At 43.4% G+C, this 19,970-nt stretch overlaps 1 protein-coding gene and 1 pseudogene across 1 annotated transcript; one reads left to right on the forward strand and one right to left on the reverse strand.

Moving 5' to 3' along the window:
* Positions 1–915: 915 nt before the first annotated feature.
* Positions 916–2,320, reverse strand: Gm6557 (predicted gene 6557). Its single transcript, NM_001370893.1, has one exon. It carries the CDS (start codon positions 2,072–2,074, stop codon positions 1,190–1,192), a length of 885 nt encoding a protein of 294 aa, NP_001357822.1. The 5' UTR covers positions 2,075–2,320; the 3' UTR covers positions 916–1,189.
* Positions 2,321–18,651: 16,331 nt separating this feature from the next.
* Positions 18,652–19,693, forward strand: Gm9697 (annotated as a pseudogene).
* The last annotated feature ends 277 nt before the right edge of the window (positions 19,694–19,970 follow it).

Here is a 19,970-nt window from a genome sequence, read left to right on the forward strand (position 1 = left end):
TAGGAAATAGCTTCTGCTTGGATTGGTTCCTGCCCGGCTTGGAAGAGAAGGCTTGGGATGTGGGAGCCAGAGGCCGGGATCCTGTTTCAGGAGGGTGGGCACCTCTGTAAGATTCACACATGGCCAGTGTGGACTGCTAGAGCCCTGGCTCCCCTCTTTGATGGTCTCCAGAGACCCTGGTCCATGCTCTGCATATCAGTGCTTCTTTTCAGATGCCTATGGCATATTAAAATGACTGCTTTCTCTGCTGCCTGAAAGTCTCTGTGCTTCAAGAGGAAGGAGTGAATTCCTGGCTGTATGGGGAAGGTAAATGCAGTGGCTTCATGGGTCTGCTTCTCCCAGCTATCCTTTCTCCATATGTCTGACAATCACCCCGTCCCATCCTGCCACATCTGTAAACATGCAGATGTTTGGTGTCTGCATCTCATTTGAAGACATCTATAAACATTACCAATATCCATCCTCACTTCATGGCATTCTTTCCAGACTCCACTTTCCTCGTGTAAGGGCCAAGCTTATCTTCGGTTTCTCCCCAGAAGCATTCATACAGGATACAATACACATAATAGATTTTCTGAAGGAGTTGGAACAAATTGTTTTGTATCACAACAAAAAACCAAAGCGGTATGAATTATTTGCCTGCTTTTTTTATTTTTAGGGCTAGTGAACCCAGGTTCCCAGGCACCCGAGGCACACACTCTACTTGTGTCCTTGTGTCCTCAGGCTTATAGCCAGGACCTCAACAGAATGAGTATCTCACAAGCTCTAAAATTACCTCTTAATCACCTTACTACACCCACCTTCCAGAACTCGACCCTGGACTCTTTGTTCTCCTGAATAGAACCCTTGGTAAACCACCTCCTCTTTCTCCTCCCTACTTTCTCAGTAGTCAGAAGTACACTTACTCAGTTTAAGTTTTTTCTTTCTTTAGTTCTTTTATTTTTTTAATAAGAAAATTTACCAAAACCCATTACAGGAAAGCACCATTTTGTTCTGTCCATATGAAAGACCAGAAACCGTAGAGATAAGGAACCAGATGGGAGACTGACCTGGATGGAACGAAGTGATAAATAAGGAGTTATCCTCAGAGCTACAAGGTTTATTTGAGGATAAGGAAGCTAGATCCTGGGATGGAGAGCTGTGCTGTGGACTCCAAAATGTGATTGCACACTCGAGACGGCTGCTGTTCCTACACACCTCCATCCTGTGCCACAGCTTCCGCATTGAGCTTTTCTAATTCTTCACTACTGGATTCCGTAAGACACCGCTGGTACCTAGCCCCGAGAGTCTTTGTCCAGGAAGAATAGTGATGGTGCCAGAGACTGCAGAGGCCATAGATGGTAATCAGCAAGGTAAGCCCTAAGACCAGGTGCCAGCAGAAGAAAATGGTTAGGAATGCCAGGTCCGTTGGGTTGTCTGCCCTCCAGGGCTGTCCAGTGAAAGGTATATACATCTCACAGATCTGCAACATCCAGGTGCTTAACACCAGTGCCATCCAGCTCTTGAGGACCCAGAGTGGGGCATTGTCAGGGACCCAGATCTCAACAGTAAGAATCAGAGCAAGCAAGAAGGCAGGCAACACAAACAGAAGATGCACTCGAATCTCCAAGACGCTTTTGTTTTCAATATGGGCTATCATTAGCAGTGCCACCACATAGAAAGCCAGGGCTTCAGCTGCGCGCTCCAACTTCACACTCCAACTTGCCTGTTTTGCCTGGCTCACAATGTCTGCTATGCCACTGAGAATAAAGAACCCAAACATGGTTACATGCTGCCAGGTGTCCTTGAAAACAAACAGCCGCCGAGGGTCCTTCCAGTCTATCATCATCAGACGGTTGACCCCTAGGGGGTAGTAGTATTCACAAAGAATGGCAAAAGCAGCCATAACCACCTTCACCACTGCTTCATAGGATACCGGAAAAAACAGCCTGCTACCCAGCATCTTCCTTGGGAGCAAGAGGTGCTTAGGCATCCTCTGTTTCCGAAGCAGGGCCAAGGACATTAGAGATGAATAATAGATTGAGTACAGGAGGAGGCCAGATCCTGACAGCAGGTGTCCTTCAAAGCTTCCCATGGCTCTTCTGTGTGCTCAGAAGCAGAGCCAGTGATGAGATAGATACACCTTTGACTACTCTCCTCAGAAGCCTCACAAGAGATTCTTGGAGCCTGCAGGAGCAACCTGGTGCTGCCACCCACTTGTAAGAAAGAAGCTCTGCGACACTCCCAGGGTGGGACCTCTAAGTAATGAGGTTTTTAGTCATCTCAGAGTGTTGCTGTCTGAGGCTTACTGCTACTGAGATTTCAGCTTCTGTACCACGTGGCAGGGGCGGCAGATTGGGTTTGCCCTTCTTTTCAGTAAGCCTCATGCCCATCCCATCATGGACAGGGAAGGGGGAGGAGAAACAAAATGCTTTGGCAGAGGAACTGTGGGCTGACTAGTACTGACTGGGTGCCAGGCATGGCATATTTCTCTCATTTAAATATTAATTATTAATGTTTAAATCTAATTAAAATTTAAATAAAATTAAATCTTGTTATATATTAAACATTAAATGTTTCTCTCATTTAAATCCCTCGTCAGGGGAAATGTAGAAATGGCTCAGTTTTAAGAGATTTTTCAGCTCTTACAGAGGATTTCAGTTTGGTCCCTAACACCTACCTGGGGCAGTTTACTACCCCCTGTAACTTCAGCTCCGGAATATCTGTTGTAGTAAATATTTAATCTCAATCAGTCATTTCTACCTCACCTATGACCATTCAGTTCCCAGATAAAAGACACAAAATCTTTATTATATTTATTATATTCATAATGAGTCTTAATCAGCACTAGAGCTGGGCAGATATCAACCCTCTATGACTCTTTTGTCTAATTCCCTGCCAATAACCCTGAGATATGACAGGCCAGGTTCTGCCTGGGCTGCCTTTACTCCGACTGGACAGCCCTGGGGGTCCATTCTCATGACTCCTTACCCCATGGTATCCTCTCTCTCCAACTTCTCCCTCTTCCTTTCATGTGATCCTGCCTCAGACCACCAAGCCCAGGAACCAAATCCCTACCAACCTCTCTTCTGCCCAGCTGTAGGCTTTCTGCATCTGTATTTGACCAATAGTTTTAAATTTAGGAAGAAGGTTGCATAGCTTCATTTGGTATACATGATATCCTTATTCCTGGGAGCAACCAGACTTTGTACTTAGCATTTCAATACATAGCAAAAGACCAAACATCCTCAATTTCCCCTTTTTTGTAAATAGAAAAGGTCTTTCTTTTCTAATAATAAACAACATAAGTTAGGAACAATTATAAAATAATTCTGAAAATTATTATGTAAGAGCTAAATTCAAAATGTCTAGTCTGCTTGAATTTGGGAACTCAGAAGAAAGTATTTTATTATCTATCCTATTCTGGTGAGTTCAGAGTTCTGTATCTAAATCAATTTCTCTCCTAACTTGCATTATTAACTTAAATATATCTTCGTAGGCCTAAAATAACTTCCTAAGTGTTAAACAACTTAAGTTTCACTGAAAGACGATGATTATCTAGTCCTCAACCCCACCAAAGACATCAGAAGAAATAAATATGCAGGAAGTATAGGGACACAGTTCCAAAAATTATAAAAATGACAGAGACAGCTGACTGCCTGGACAGCCCCCAGTATCATCTCTATAACATTGAAGCATCCATCTTCAGCCTCTGGCCCTGTATATCTGACAGACCCTCTGTGATTCAAGAATTATGAAGGACTTGCTTCATAATGTTTTGGCAGAGCTTGGCAATCAACTTCCCTGCATCCATTTGTCCCTTCTGGACAGATATGTCTGTAGTTGAAACAAGGGTATTTTCTTTGCCTGGTGGTTAGTTTGCCACAATTGAAGTAACTCCATATGGTTATTGATGCACATAATCTTTGAAGTGGAGTGGGGGTATTGTCAGGATCAGACCTGTTTCATAATCAAAAGAACTTTTAATGATGAAATAATTTTAAATACCATATTTTATGGATCTTTGAGGATGTTTAAAGACCAACTATATATCTATAATATATCTGATCATCAAACATTATTTATTCTTATCTACTTACTATCTGAATAACCTTGAATACATTTTATCATAATTAACTAAACTAGTATCTAATATGAACATGAGTTTGACTGAGTATAGATTTGCAGTACTTAATTATCCTAAACAGTTTGTAACAGCAGCTATTAAAAAGGACTGGGTTAACCTTATATTTGAAATGAGTTGCATAGGCATAATAACTATACAAGAGTTGAAACATACATATATTATGTTGTAGCAAAATTAATCTTAAAATATATATCAACCTACAAAGACTTACGCTAATGAAAACCTTAAACCTGTACCAATATACAAAATTCTTTATTGATGTAACAAAACATACCTTCAATTTTGCATCAAAATATAATGGTGTCTACCACTTTAAGATTATGGCTATAAAATGGGTTTTGGTTTGGTTCGGTTTGATTCAGTTTGGTTTAGTTTGGTTTGGTTTGGTTTGGTTTGGTTTGATTTGGTTTGGTTTAAGAGTAGTTTCAAAAATCTACCTTTATTTTTCTAATACTTCTATATCCTCCCCCTTTTCTTTCCAACCCACTTTTCCTAACCTGTGTAGCCACCAGCGGCCACAGGTTCCTGGGTTCCTGAAAGGGAAGCTGGGGATGGATGAGAAGGATGGCAAGACAAATAATGAGCCAAGAAAACTTCTCTGATCAAAGCTCAATGTATTAATTCTAGGGTCTGATTTTTAAAAGGGAGAAACCCATCCCCCACTATGCCAGGATCTCCTTGCTTTGTCAGGATCTCCCCAGGAAAACAAGCTCACTCAGCAGGAAGTGGTTTCTTTCAGGAAATTGCAGATGTGACAGGACAATAGACTGCACCTAGGTCAGAAGACTGCACCAAAGGTGGGCTAGCTGACTGTGGCAACCAAGGTCTGATTCAGCCCTCTCAAGGCTTGGAAAGGGCACAAGAAAGTAAGATAGAGAAAATGAAACAGAGAAGAAATACCTGAACCTGATCTCTGACAACCTATCTATAAGTTATAAAATGACAAAACCATCCACCCCAATGTAAGGGACTGGGAGGATGCTCTTCTTTTTATTGCTTTCTGCTGCATGGAGGCAAAGAATTCCTTTTGGGAGCCCAAGAAAATTAGAAAAAGGGTTAGTCTTAAGAAAGCTAGCTGTAGCTTTTGTTGTCCATTCTCTATATACTGAGAAAGAGCAAGCTTATGTAGGATCCCAAATTTAGAGACCCCCCCACTCTAGACCAGGAACAGGAAGCACCCACGAACACAAGAATCCTCTTTTGTTGCAAGACGCACGAGGTTTTATTGGCAGAGCTCTGGGCCGACAAGTACCTCGTGCAGGAGGCAGAAGAGTCGGCCCTGAGGCTCGTAAGCTAGGGGTTTTTAAAGAAGCAAAGGAATTTGACAAAGGCACAGGATTGATTCATTAACAGAAAGATTACATGTCAGCAAAAAGGGGCATCAGAGCTTTGTTCCGGTGGGCATCAGAGGTTTGTTCCGGGGGACTTGGGGCTTATCTTTGTTCACATAACAACCAGTTGATGTATATGACTTTACTCGGTGCCAAGGGGTAACAAAAAGGAGATTCTGGCCAGATGGTGTGAACTTTAGATAAGATGACCCTGCCTTTCCTCGGATTGAGGGGAGATTCCGGCCAGATGGTGTTAGCTTAGATAATGTAGCCCCATTTGTCCTTGAATACCTTTTCATCTTTACGGCCAAGATGTTCTTAGGAATGCCTTATCAAAAGCCCTGCCTTGGCATGCCTGGGGGCTTGTTCTGCTTTGTTCTCTGTCCCAGATCGGGGCTGTGGGCTCCTAAACAAGTTACAATATTTCATCTTCCTTCACTTAAATGCAGTCCTGACTGTAACAGTCTGAAAGGCTGGACCAAGTGTTCTAGCTGTTCTGAAGGTGTCCTGGAAGCAAGTCTTCAGAGGAAACAGTTTGGATGCAGCTGAGATAGAATCAGGTAAGGAGCTGGAACAGTGAATCTCACCATCTCAGCAACCCTGAGGGTGAATCCTGTCAGGGCTGCTTCATGACCTTCCATTCTGCAATGTACAAACCTTACAAGTAATGCATAGTTCTATAAAGACATTTGTATGGAATGTGCACAGATCAATTAAAATCAATTTGAGCAGCTGAAAAACACTGTCTTTCTTCAGAGGTTAATTTGATCATATAAGCAAACTACAATATAAATCTCCATTCATGCCATGTGAAAGGATGGTATGTGATGATGAGTATGAGAATTTTGTAGCAAACAATATTTACTGGCTATACAAAGACATTTTATGTCTCAGCCAGTCTCAGAGATGTTCTCAAGCGCCGGGATCGGCACATACATTATCTGTCTTGTTGATCTCGGCAATCTCCCTCTTGTTGTCTGTAGCCAAAATCTTCAGAGGCTCTACTGTGGTAAAATGTTGTTTTCAACAATTTAGATGACAGATGTAGCTTTTCTATTCCTGTTTAAAGAAATGTAAAAATCTCCTCAACACATTTCCTTTCTTCCATTTTGGAATTAGGACTTCTGTAGGCTGATCTAACTCAGCAGTCCTTCCTAAAATCCAGTGGATCTTAGTAGTTGTGCTACTTGTCTCATTTACTTAAAAAATTTAAAGTCAACAAAAGACATTTTAAACCATCTTTGAGAGCTATCATACCCCGCTTCTGTTCTATGAGTCTTTCCTTTAAAGTTCTATTAGGTCTTTTTATAATGACTTGGCCTGTAGGACTGTAAGCTCTTTCCACAATAGGATTCATGCCATAATGTCCATACAATTGTTGCATTTTAATGGACATATACACCTGAGCATCATCAATTTTAATCTGTAAAGACTTCTCCAAGATAGCCGTCATTTCTAATAAATGTGCAATCTCAGAATCCCCCCACCTCAGAACTCAAGGCAGAAGTCCACTGGACCTCTGAACATGTATCAGTTGTATCATATATCAACATGTGTACACATCTCAGTTCTGCAAACTATAAAAGGCAACACACAACCCATTGTATGACATTGCTTTAAGTTAGCATCAATAAGCAGAATTTGGATCCTTGCTTCAGTATATTCTTTCTCTATGGGCTCCCATTCTAATTTCTCAAGACCTTGTGGAACCTTTTAGTCTGGACCTACATTTTTTGATGCTACTGTAAGTTCCTAATTGGATTCCTCGGAGGGTTTCTTATTTTTTTTAAAGATTCTTTCTGTTTTATGGTCTCTAATCTAGTATTTAATTTCTCAGTCTCTTCTTTATCCATGTCTGTCTTATTCTGATCTTTCCCAAACATGGCATACAAAACTGTAATCATTGGAAAAAAAAAAAACCACTCATTTACAGGCTGGTAAGCAAAGCATGATCATATTGAATCTAGATTCAGTGTGTCATTGTGCTTCCCTCCCAAATATAGAAAACATTTTTTTCTTTTTAATTTAAAAACTTCTCCCTTAAGACTATTTTTTTGTGTTTAAATTAAATATTTTTTCTATATTTTTATATCTAATTTTTCTTCTTTTTTATTGTTCTTTAAACTCAATACCTTATGAGTTTAGATTCTTGGGACATTTTAATTGATACCTGGTGCATTAATCCCTGGCTAGGCCTCTCCAAACTGCCATGCTTATATGGTGCTTTAGGCCTTCACCCACAGGCATCCACCAGTAGTCTCTGGTCCATGTGCCCTGCCATGCTTGGTTGGGCTGGTGGCTCTCACCTGACACAGGGCTGGAGACGCAGTGAGCCCAAATTAGGCTGCTTTTTTTTTTTCTGCACCTGCCTCAGCTCTAGCTATTCTTTTGCCCAAGCAGAAAGTTGGTTTTCCAGAGCAACATAAAGCTCTTGGGAGAACCTTAGCCTATGTCTCTCCCAGCAGTTCTGGGAGTGAAAAACCTTTCCCAGGCCCCAACTAACTGTAGCTACAAAGCACCTCATAACCTCTCCTAGCAGCAGTGTGTTCTGGGAGTGTTGTGACTCTATCCAGTATACCTGTAATCTAACCTTAGGTTCTAAGTAAGTTCTTGCCTCATGTTGGCTCACTAATACTTGGTAAAACCAATTAAGATTATCTCTGACAAGCTTACAAAGAAATGAGACTCAGAGTATGATTATTTTATTTGGCTTTGTCAATTACTGGGTGTAACCCCTAGTCTACTTTTCTAACTGCTGGCCTGGCTACCCTCGCAGTGGTGGACTCCAGATACTTGCTATTTCTCCTGACCATGTGCTCATAGTACATCTCCTCTTCTGGAGCCTTCTCCTCTCTCCTCCTTCTCTCCTCTCTCCCACACTCAACCAGCTAACTAAAAAACCCTCCTAACCTAATCCCTCCAGTAATTGGCTGTAGCCATTTTTATTTAACCAATACTTTCAAATTAAGGAACAATGTGTGCATTACAAAACATGGTAAATGTGAGAACTGGGTCTTAGAGCAAGACCCCCCTAGTACAGAATTTAGCATTACAATACATAGCAAAAGACCAAACCTCAACTATGTCTGATATACTCTTCTCTTCTTAGACATTCCCACCTAGGTACACACACACACACACACACACACACACACACACACACCACACCACACATACAGAGTTAAATCCTCAAACAACTTTATGACAAGGGACACTGTGAAACCAATTTTATAGGTGAAACTGAGGTTCAGACAGGACAGGCACAGAACAGCACATATAGCAACCAATGGAGTAGGTCAGAGCATGGACCCAGGTCTTCATAAGACTACTGGCCTTACAAAGTCCAACATTTGTTCACAGCAAAATAACTAGAATTCAGCTCCATCACATGCAGAACACAGGACTATGCACAAGTTGTTTTGGTCTCAATTTTGGTGGTGGTGGTAATGGTTTTTCAAGACAGGGTTTCTCTATGTAGACAATGTCTATCATGGAACTCACCTTGTAGACCAGGGTGGCATTGAACTCTGAGACATTCCTTCCTCTGACTCCTGACTCCTGGGATTAAAGTTTGCATCACCATTCCTGCTAGTCTCTTTGTAAAGCAGGCTGGCCTCAAATTCACAGAGATCTGTCTGCCTCTGCATCTCTAATGCTGGGGTTCAAGGTGTGAGCTACCGCTGCCCAGTTGATGTTAGTGATATTTAATAGGATACTATATGTAATAAACACTTGATAGATGGTAGTAATTATTAATTTACTTATGTTTTTATTTAAATGTTATTTTCTGAGAGTTTCATACATGAACATTGTATTCATATTATTTCCTCCCCAATATTTCTCACCCCTCTCCTACTCCTACTGTGTCCTCTTCCTCTTCCTTCTAAAATTATTATTGTTACACCCAGACACACATATAGAAAAGGGCATAGGAGGACATTGGTGCTATGGAAGGGAAGATGGAAATGGGAGGGGAGGGAGAAATAATGATGCTTGAAAATGCATACAGAAGGCTGGAAAGATGGCTCAGCAGTTAAGAGCACTGACTGCTCTTCTAGGGGTCCTGAGTTCAATTCCCAGCAAACACATGGAGCTCACAACCATCTGTAATGTGATCTGATGCCTTCTTCTGGTGTTTCTAAAGACAGTTACTCACATACATAAAATAAATGAATAATAAAAAGAAAAGAAAAGAATGCCATACAGAAACATCCTATTTCATGTTTACTTAAAAATGTGTGTGCGTGTGTGTGTGTGTGTGTGTGTGTGTGTGTGTTTTAAAAGAAGTTATACCACTTGGGGTAATAAAGATCCCTACTAGAGACTATTTAATAAAAGCTCCAGGATCAGGCCTGGTGTCTTAGTTTGGGTTTTACTGCTGTGAACAGACACTATGACCAAGGCAACTCTTGTAAAAACGTTTAATTGGGGCTGGCTCACAGGTTCAGAGGTTGAGAGGTTCAGTCCATTATCAAGGCAGGAGCATGGCAGTGTACTGGCAGGCATGATGCAGCAGGAGCTGAGAGTTCTACATCTTCATCCAAAGGCAAACAGGAAAAGGTTAGCTTCCAGGCACCTAAGAAGAGGATCTTAAAGCCCACTCCCACAGTGACACACCTACCCTAAGGCTAAACCTCCAAATAGTGCTACTCCCTGGGCTCAAACATATTCAAACCACTACACATGGGAATCTTCTCTTTGAGTTCTTGGTCAGGGGAAACCAAAAGTTTCAAAACAACACATGCTTTTGCTGCTGCTCTTGGCTCCTACCAGAACATGGAGACCCTACTGCTGAAGACACACGCATTTCAGACGCAGGACTTGGAGAAATTGAGCTGGAACTGACCTGAAAGCTGCTTAAGCCTAGCTTCCCGGTATGATAATACTTATTTATCTTGGGAGGCATCTAGATTTAGATTTCAATAATGTCCTAGGATCAGAACTCGCAGGATTCACTTAGAGCCAGGCTCTGTGAGTAATCTTAGCACTTGGGAAATGGAGACAGCAGGATCCTGAGTTCAAGGCCAGCATTAGCAAGTCTGAAGCAAGCCTGGGCTGTGTCAATCTGTGTGCAAAGACAAGACAAGACAAAACAAGACAAAACAAAACAAAACAAAACAAAACAAAACAAAACAAATTCTAATCAGCACTAGAAGAGTAGGAATCCTTTGCTGAGGAAAAGCCATGGGAGCAACAAGGTGGCTGTCTACAACCCATGACGCTCTCACCAGAACACAGCCATGAAGCCTTCAGGTATATGCTGCTGCTCTGAGCTTGGACTTCTTGCCCCAGAACTTCAAGAAGTTACCAGCTTTCGTTGAAGACCCATTCTATGTCATTTTATAATCGAGTCCCTTGTTGACAAAGACAGAATTTTAACCATGGACCTGTTCATATAACTTAATTTCAAGTCCCTGTAACAGAGACAGGTTTTTTGTTTGTTTTTGGTTTTGTTTTTGTTTTTGTTTATTTTGCTTCTAGGAGTCAGAGGGGCCCAGCCCTTTGCAGTGTGTGAAACAGACTGAGGAAAGAGATCACATCTCATCAGCAGAGGTGAAGTAGAAACTTCTGGTTTCTTTGGAAAGTCAGGTATGTCAAACAATGTTTTGCCAGGGCACACAGGTGAAAGGATATTTTGCTAAAGCAGACATGTAAAAGAATGCTTTCGTGAAGCAGATACACGTGAAAGGAAGTTTTGCTATAGCATACACATGAAAGGATGAGTAATGTTTAGAAGAAATATAAATATGACCCCACAGACAGTGGGAGCTCAAGCATTGGTTCACTTTGCTGAGGACACACATGTACTGGTTCACCTTACATTGGATTGTTAAGGTCACTTGTGGGGACTTCATAGAGAGAAACTTGCCAGAGAACTTCTCATGAGGATCCTATTTCTTGTCCCTGCCTTAAACTCAGGTGGTTGGCAAGTCTTAAGGTTTCTTCTGGGTTTAACTGCAGTTGCTGGTTCATGTGAGGTGTTTGCTGAGTGGACTGGCCTGAGAACAACGAAGCTGGAATCACCCACAAAGAACTATTTCTAAACAGTATTCCCTTGTATTCTAATAACCTTTCTTTTCCCCTGCCTCTGGGGAGGATTGTTGGCTAGAAGAGAACCCTTATTAAAGCAGATGGAGAAAAACGTATGCCTAAAGAAGTGTGTCCACTATGGTGGCAGAGCATGACAGAGTATCTCAGATAGCAACCAGAGGGACCCCAGACCAGTCAGAGAGACACACTGTATGCACATTTGGAAGAATTGAATTTGGCTTGATGATGAAGGCACTTGTGTGTGTGCGTGTGACCACATAAGAACACACTCTTCCTAAATAGCTTATGTCAAAGAAGTTCACTCACACAGCAACCTGTAGAGTTCTACACCAGGTCATCACAAGGGAATCTTAGCACCATACCAGAGATGCCTGTTGTGTGGATGGACAATCAAGGAGGTAGGGCAGTGCTCTCTAAGCTAGGCACAGAACACAGGTCTGCTGATCTCTAGTTTTACTTCTAGATTTCTCTGAGTATTGCAGTGCTCTCTGTAGTACTCTGTGCAGCTCAACAGTGAGTGAATTAGAAAAGGATCCAAGTTCAAGTCCTACACAGGGTGTGATCCCGTCACCTGCTTCCCACAACTAGAACCTTAGAAATAGCTGTCCTTCCCAAGACAACTACAAAAGCTAGAGACAGCAAACCCTTGTCTTAGCACTGAAAGCTGGACTTTTATTATTAAAAAGTCACATAGGAGGGCCGGGGGTCAGCTGACAAAGAAAACGGAGTGGAAGGAACAGGAGCAAGTACTGGATGAAGATGAAGGTGATGGAAATCTGCTATGTGCATGTATGAAGGCATCACAGTCAAGTCCATTGTCCTGTATAATGGACACATACTGACAAGGATATACTGTCTTGCTTTGTTTTGTTTTCTGAGACAGGGTCTTTCACAGAGTTCTGACTGTCCTGGAACTCACTATGTAGACCAGGTGGGCCTTGAACTCACAGAGATCTGCCTGTCTCTGCCTCCTGAGTTCTGGGATTAAAAGTGTGTGACTTCCAGCAACAATGACATTTTTTTTTAAAAAAAAAGGGGGGGGGGTAGAAGAATAAACAGAGAGAGGGGTGCTTTGCTATGGTGAGATCACCCACAGGGGAAAGGAAACTCACAGATCAAGCTTGTGGTCCAGTTTCAGAGTGCCGAAGGGAGTCACCCATGGCCTACCCCCTGCCACCGTGTCTGAATCACCAAAGAAGAGTCACACTTTTCAGTGGCTGCTGGAAACAAAGGGACTGAAGTGTTTGCCACCCAGCAAAGTGGACCCTTTCCCTAGGCTGCTGCTTGCTTGGGAGTGGATACTGATTCCAAAGTTCTACAAAACGTTCTCAGTTCTTATTCCATGTAGCCCTCATGTTGGGAGAAGGAAGACATATTCTCTCTCAAATTCATCCTCAAAATAGTAATTCCAAACAAACTGATGGAAAGCACGTAATGTATAAAGCAAGGGTGGGGGGGTGGGGAGGCAAAATGGATAATATGATAGAAGCTGTGGACCACAGAATTACATTCCCAAGCTGCTGGGCTTATTCAATATAGGCTAAGTGAAGTGTTGCTGACTGAGTCCATGGTGATAAGAGCTGAATTTACATTTTGATGTGAGGATATGAAAAATTCAAAAGCAACATTGGAGGTTTTGTGTGTGTGTGTGTTTGTGTGTGTGCGTGTGTTTGTGTGTGTGCGTGTGATGAGCTACTGAGATAAAGAACTGTAGACAGTGCAGCAGCCAACAAAGAATTCACATTCAGCCAAAGGGACCATTCAGAATGCAGAATAGAGAGGCATAAAGACCCCAAGGGCAGGATGTTAAGGTGGTTGACATCTTTCACTTTATTGATCTACAGGGCTGACTCAGTTCCTGTGGGAGCCCATGCAGCCTCCGGGGGTTCGTGGGGTGTGCATATGGAGGTGCTTGGAGAGTCCTTGCACCAAGAATCCTTCCCCTCACCTCAGAAGGCTGGTTCAGACCCGGAAGCTCCTCCCAGGTCTCTCGGTTCTGTGAAGCACACCTATGCCCTCTAGTGGGAGGATTTTTAATTTCTCTGAAGTTCTGCTGCAGAGGGATTCTGTCCCTGCTGTAGGCTCTCTCTGGGTGGTCCTCAACTCAAAAGACGTGGAGCCTGGGGCTCAGCGAGGCAGGGGCAGTCTTGCAGGAGTCCAGCTTGGGTCAGAAACAGCTGGGCGCACAGAGGTCGCTTCTTACCCCCACCCTCACCCCCTGCTCCATGCTGTCCCTCTGTCTTTTCAGTCCCCTCCTTCCACACAACCTGCTGCTTGGGGGTTTCACTCTCCTGGGAGATGTGGAGGGACAAAATTTCCAAGCCCTGCCACCAACTGCTTCACTTACTGGAAATCCTCTACTTCGAAAAAATGCGGAGCCCACAAAGATTTGTGAGGAAATACTGGAAGGCAGGCTGTGGAGGGGATTGCAGTTAATATTTAAACTTGGTCCTAAGTCCCAGATAGTTTCTAGACCTGGAGGATGGACCCAGGAGGTTGGACTTGCGAGTGTGTGTAGATAAGTGCATGGGTTCCTCCCAGACTCTGGAAAATAACAAAACAAAAAACAAAACCCACTTCCAACTCATCAGCCTCCGTGGGCTTCACGATCCAGAAACCAAAGCAAAGAGAAGGGGAATGGGAGGAAAATCACGGTCTTCAAAGTGGAGAGAGAGAGACAGAGAGACAGAGAGAGAGACAGAGAGAGAGAGAGAGAGAGAGAGAGAGAGAGAGAGAGAGAATATATCTTGAAATGGGTATAGCTGAATAGGTGGTTTACTCTGCAAGTCCCCAGCACTGAAAAATAAACTAAAGGCCATCACAGATTACACTTACTAGAGATGGATTAAATTCTCCTGATTGGAAAAGAGAAGGCTGCAGCTGCAGTGATGGTTGAAAGACTCCAAGAGGAGCCCCTCGCTCAGGCCTCAGGACAATAGTGGACACCCAAGAACTCACGACAGACTGAGCTTGTTGCAAACCACATGAGGCTTTATTCGGAAAGCCAGAGCTCTGGGGACGACTCATATCCCACGCAGGGGTAGAGGAGTCGACCTCGAGGGGAAAGAGTTCCCAGTTTTTATAGGCCCTCAGGGGGGAAAGGAGAAGGGAGAGATTAGGGGCTTTCCAGATCTAAACAATGTCTATTCTCAAGAAATGGGTATGGGAGGGGTACAAGAAAAGAGTCTAATGAAGGTGCAGCAATGGGCACACACCTGGTCAGAACATTGGCAGACACACAGGTTCAAGGAGTGGCCAGAGCATTGTGCACCTCTATTTTTCTAAATCAGTGAAGCTAGTTCTGCTAACACTGACATCTATCTTGCCAATTTCAGGGCTTCTGTGTCCTTTTACATTCTGCCAGGATCTTTCATGGTCAGCTGTCAAGAGCATGGTCTGCTCTTACAGAGAATCAGAGCTGGTCTTAAGGGCTGAGCCATCTCTCCAGCATCAGCCATTCACTTTCAACAACAGTAAGTTCTTTAAGCCACATCATGGTACAGTCCTGGCTGGGCCATACATAGCCTTAGCTCTTTAACTGTCTCCTTCCTCCCTGTCAAGCAGACAAAAGACTAGTTCTTACCAGGGTGCTACTGGCACATACCTTTAATTCCAGCAGTAGGGAGACAGAGGCAGGCAGATCTCTCTGAATTTCATACTAGCCTGATTTACAGAGTGAGTTCCAGGACAGCTAGGACTATGCAGAAAAGCACACAAACAGAACCATGCAGTTCTTAAAGCATGCTTTAAAACTAGAGGGATAAGCATGCCCTTAGCATGTACGAAGCTCTGAGTTCTGTGCCTAACCCCCTCCTCTCTCTTGCTCCCTCTCCTCCCCCTCCCTCCCCACCCCCCTCCCCCCTCCCCCTGCCAAAGCATAAATCAAATTTTAAACATATACATGTGTTTGAAAGTCTTCAATATCTTCTTGTTCTCAAGAATTCCACCTTCATTCTCTGTCCAGTTCCCTATCAGCTGCCACAATGGCTTTCTTGCACACACGCACACACATACACGCACAAACACATACATTCTCTCTCTCTCTCTCTCTCTCTCTCTCTCTCTCTCTTTTTCCCTCCCTCTCTCCCTCTCCTCTCTCTGCATTGCCATTGCCCTGCAGCAGGGAATCTGTCCAGAGCTTGGGTTTTTCTCCTCCAGGAGGTTTGCTTTGCTGGCCCAGCCCAGCTAGACTCAGGCCTTTGCCTGCTTCTCTAGTTACCATTTGTTTATTTCCAGCTTAATGTTTACGACGATCCTTAAATATCTTGCACATTTATTTTATTTTATTTCTGTTTCAGCAAGTGGGGTTTTTTTTTATTCTTATTTTCTTTGAGATGGTCTGTCACTCTGTAATCTAACCTGGTCTTAAAGTCTTGATCCTCCTGCCTCAGCTTCCTGAGTGCTGGAAACATAGGTATGACCGCCACATACAGAATTTCTTGTCTTTCAGATTCTTGTCACTATGTAAACTCATCTTTCACATCCCTTGTCTCAGTGCAACTAAGCGTTAACATAATGTTGAAGAATGGTGACTGTGGCAAGCATTCCTTCCTGGTAGCTGATACCTAGAGAAATGGTCTGTGAGCCCCATGGCTTTAACAAGAGTTGCTGTAAATTCTGGGGAACACTCTCTGTCAAACCTCAGATTCCTTCCATTGTAGAACATAGTGGTGTACACTTTAATTCTAGTACAGGGGAGGTGGAGGTGATAGGCTCAGGAGTTCAAGGCTAGCCTCAGCTACACAGAGTTTGAGGCCAGCCTGGTCTACATAAGACTGTCTCCTGGGTTACTTCTCAGCTGCACAGAATTTCAGGCCAGCATGGACTACATGAGACTGTCTCCTGGTTTACTTCTCAGCTGCACAGAGTTTGAGGCCAGCCTGGGCTACATGAGACTGTCTCCTGGGTTATTTTGTCTTTCCAGTTTCTGCTATTCCAACCGGTCTACTTAAATTCTCCTTTTTATTGTAGTTAATTGTATTTTTTAGAGATAATTCCTCTAGATGTTCAAGTAGGCTGCCATGGAGTCTTATGTAATAATGTCTTATAATTATTTTTCTTTCTTTTTGAATCTGCTATTATACTGTTTTTCTATTTTCTACTATTATTTGTGTCTTATATCTTTCATTGTTTTATAATGGGCTACCTACTTACATTATTAAAAATTAGCTGCCAGGCAGTGGTGGCGCATAACTTTAATTCCAGCACTCAAAAGGCAGAGGCAGCTGCATTTCTGTGAGTTTGAGGCCAACCTGGTCTACAAAGTGAGTTCCAGGACAGCCAGGGCTACACAGAGAAACCCTGTTTCAAAAAAAACCTAAAAACAAACAAACAAAAAAACCCAAAAAACAAAAAAAGCGTTGGGCTGGGCCTAGTAGTGCTAGCCTGTTACCTCTGCTACATGAGAGGCTAAAAAGAAGTCCAATGGTTGTTGTGGTCAAGGGGAGAAGAAACATTTCCCTTTGTTCAGAGAGATATGTGAATACTTGCAGGTGGTGTTCTGGGCTGCCAGTAGGTGGTTACTGTATTGTTCAGAGAGAGGGTAAAAAGTAAGCCTTGGTGGGCCTGGTGAGGCATGGCATGAAGATGCTTGGAAAGATGAGGCAAGAGGACCATGAGAAGGAAAGGGTTCAAGACCAACCTGGGTAACAAAGCAGACCTTAAAACAAAACAAAACAAAACAAAACAAAACAAAACAAAACAAAACAAAACTACACAAAACTGAACACATGGAAATAAGATGCTTTCTTAAATATCAATGGGAAAATTGCAACAATAGACAGAAAGACAGGGAAAAAAAGGCAACAGACTCAAAATGCAAATGAAAAAATGCTTAACCTCTAAACTGTAGTCATTAGAGAAACACAGACTGATGCCATAGAGAAGCAACTGTCCACATCATTGAACTGCAGAAAGTTGATCATGCCAAAAGCTGCTGATACAGTTTAGAAGCTGCTTTAGAAAAAGGCCGGGCATCAACCTGAAACACAGAAGCCAGGCATGCCTTGCAATTCCGCAGCACGACCCTGCTGAGCATCCTGTACGAACAACACGCACACAAGGTGATGCCGACCAGATGTCTCGGGAACCTGGTTTATAATAAGGACAAATGGGAATGCGCTGAGGTTCATCAATACGAGGTACAGAGTGGCAGGTCTCTGGTTTGATTTTTGCTTTTTTGTGAGACAGGTTCACTGTGTAGTTGAGGTTGGCCTTAGATTCTTCATCCTCCTAAGAGATGGGATCTCAGGCACATGCCACCATGCCTGGTGTGTTAAATATAGTCAACAGACAATATTATACTACTCCACAACAAAATAAATTTTGCTTATTATGATCAGCATTAAGCAGGATTGGCAGGGCAGCTCGAGGGTGGAGCCATTTGCTACCAAGTCTGGAGCCTACATGTTGGAGGGAGAGAGCTAACTTCCTCTGACCTCCACATGCATGCCTTGGCACACTTATGCACCTCCCATAGAAAATAAATAAAATTTAGGAAAAAAATAAGCAATAAAGTAAGAATGGGTAGCATCGTGTCCCAGGTAGGCTTCTTTATAAATATTAGCTTATTTCCTCAATGAACAGAGCTAGATTTAACAACACGAGTGAACCCCAAAGCATCATGTTGGCCCAACAACAAGCCTAGAAATGCTACCCATAAATTACCATGAGGATTTGACTAAAAAAAGAAAAGAAAAAAGAAAAAAAAAAAACCAAGAAATAAAACTGCATTCTACTGGGTGTGGTGGTGGGAGCCTTTAACCCCAACACTGGGGAGGTACAGGCAGAGGAGCAGGAATTTAAGGCATCATTAGCTACATAGCAAGTTCAAGGTCAGAAGGAAGTTGAGATTGGTATCTCAAAACCAAAAAACAATAACCCAGTATTATACCAAGTAATACCCATTCTATAGGGTTTAGAAATCCTCATTATGGGGCGTAGAGAAGGTTGGGGGAAGGAGGGTCCCCAGAGCCTTAGCTTTGGGGATTCTGCTGTTCAGTGCTGCCTGGCAGGCGGATTGTTCCACCGGCCTTAATATATCTCCGAATTATCTCATAACACTTTTTTTTTTCCTAAAGAAAAGCCTCCCGGCGTGCCCTGCTGCTGTTGCACTGTTGCTGCCTGTTGTGCTTGGACTCCACCATGGACCAGTGCCCCATACCTACCTTGCTGGAACATGGCAACTTCTCTCATGTCCTGTTTAAAAATGTGGAGAAGTTCTATGTTCCTAGAGGTGATATCATGTGCTATTATACCCTCACTGAAAAGTTTATCCCTTGACCCAAGGACTGGATCGGCATCTTTAAAGTAGAGTGGAAGACCACTCAGGAGTATTATACCTTCATGTGGGCTCTCTTGCCAAAAGACAAAAACACAGCAGGAAATCCAATTCAAAGCTTATTACCTTCCCAAGGATGTGGAGTGCTACCAGTTCTGCTATGTGGATGAAGATGGTTTAGTCTGGGGAACAAGTGTCCCTTTCCAGTTCTGTCCAGACTCTGACAAGGACATAATGGTTGTTATCAATAAGGAAAGGGTAGAAGAGATGGAACAGCTCAGTGAGGAGCTTTACCAAGAAAACCAGGAGCTGAAAGACAAGTACACTGACCTCCATGAGCAGCTACAGAGGAAGCAGGTGGCACTGGAAGCAACACAGAGGGTCAATAAGACCTTAGAACAGGAAGTGGAAGAGAAGGCCTCTTGGGAGGAAGAGAAGGCCTCCTGGGAGGAAGAGAAGGCCTCCTGGGAGAAAGAAGCGGCCTCCTGGGAGGAAGAGAAGGCCTCTTAGGAGGAAGAGAAGGCCTCTTGGGAGAAAGAGAAGGCCTCTTGGGAGGAAGAGAAGGCCTCTTGGGAGGAAGAGAAGGCCTCCTGGGAGGAAGAGAAGGCCTCTTGGGAGGAAGAGAACGCCTCTTAGGAGGAAGAGAAGGCCTCTTGGGAGGAAGAGAAGGCCTCCTGGGAGGAAGAGAAGGCCTCCTGGAAGGAAGAGAAGGCCTCCTGGGAGGAAGAGAAGGCCTCTTGGGAGGAAGAGAAGGCCTCCTGGGAGGAAGAGAAGCCCTCTTGGGAGAGTGAGCTGCGCCGGCTGAAAGAATGCAACCAGAAGATGATCTCGGAAAAGAAGGCCTTAGGGATCAGAGTAGAAGAGCTTCAGAAGCAACACCAGAAGATTCTGGAGCAAACAGTGTAAATGTGGAAGAAAAAGGAAGCTGTAGCGTTGAGGAAGCAGCAGGAGCTAAAGAAGGAGAACTCTATCCTGTCGGAACAGCTTAGCAGCTACAAGATTTTTTTTATCAGGAGAGACTAAAAGACCAAATCTCTGATGAGAACAAGGCGCTGCAGAGCTTCCTGGATAACAAAGACTTCTCTTCACCTCAAGGATCTGCTGAGCCGGAAGTCCCGTCAGCTCAAGGAGCTGCTGAGCCCGAAGTCTCTTCATCTCAAGTTGCTGCTGAGCCTGAAGTCCC

Source organism: Mus musculus, chromosome 16 (assembly GCF_000001635.26).
Source record: "Mus musculus strain C57BL/6J chromosome 16, GRCm38.p6 C57BL/6J".
In the NCBI taxonomy this organism is placed as follows: Eukaryota; Metazoa; Chordata; class Mammalia; order Rodentia; family Muridae; genus Mus; species Mus musculus.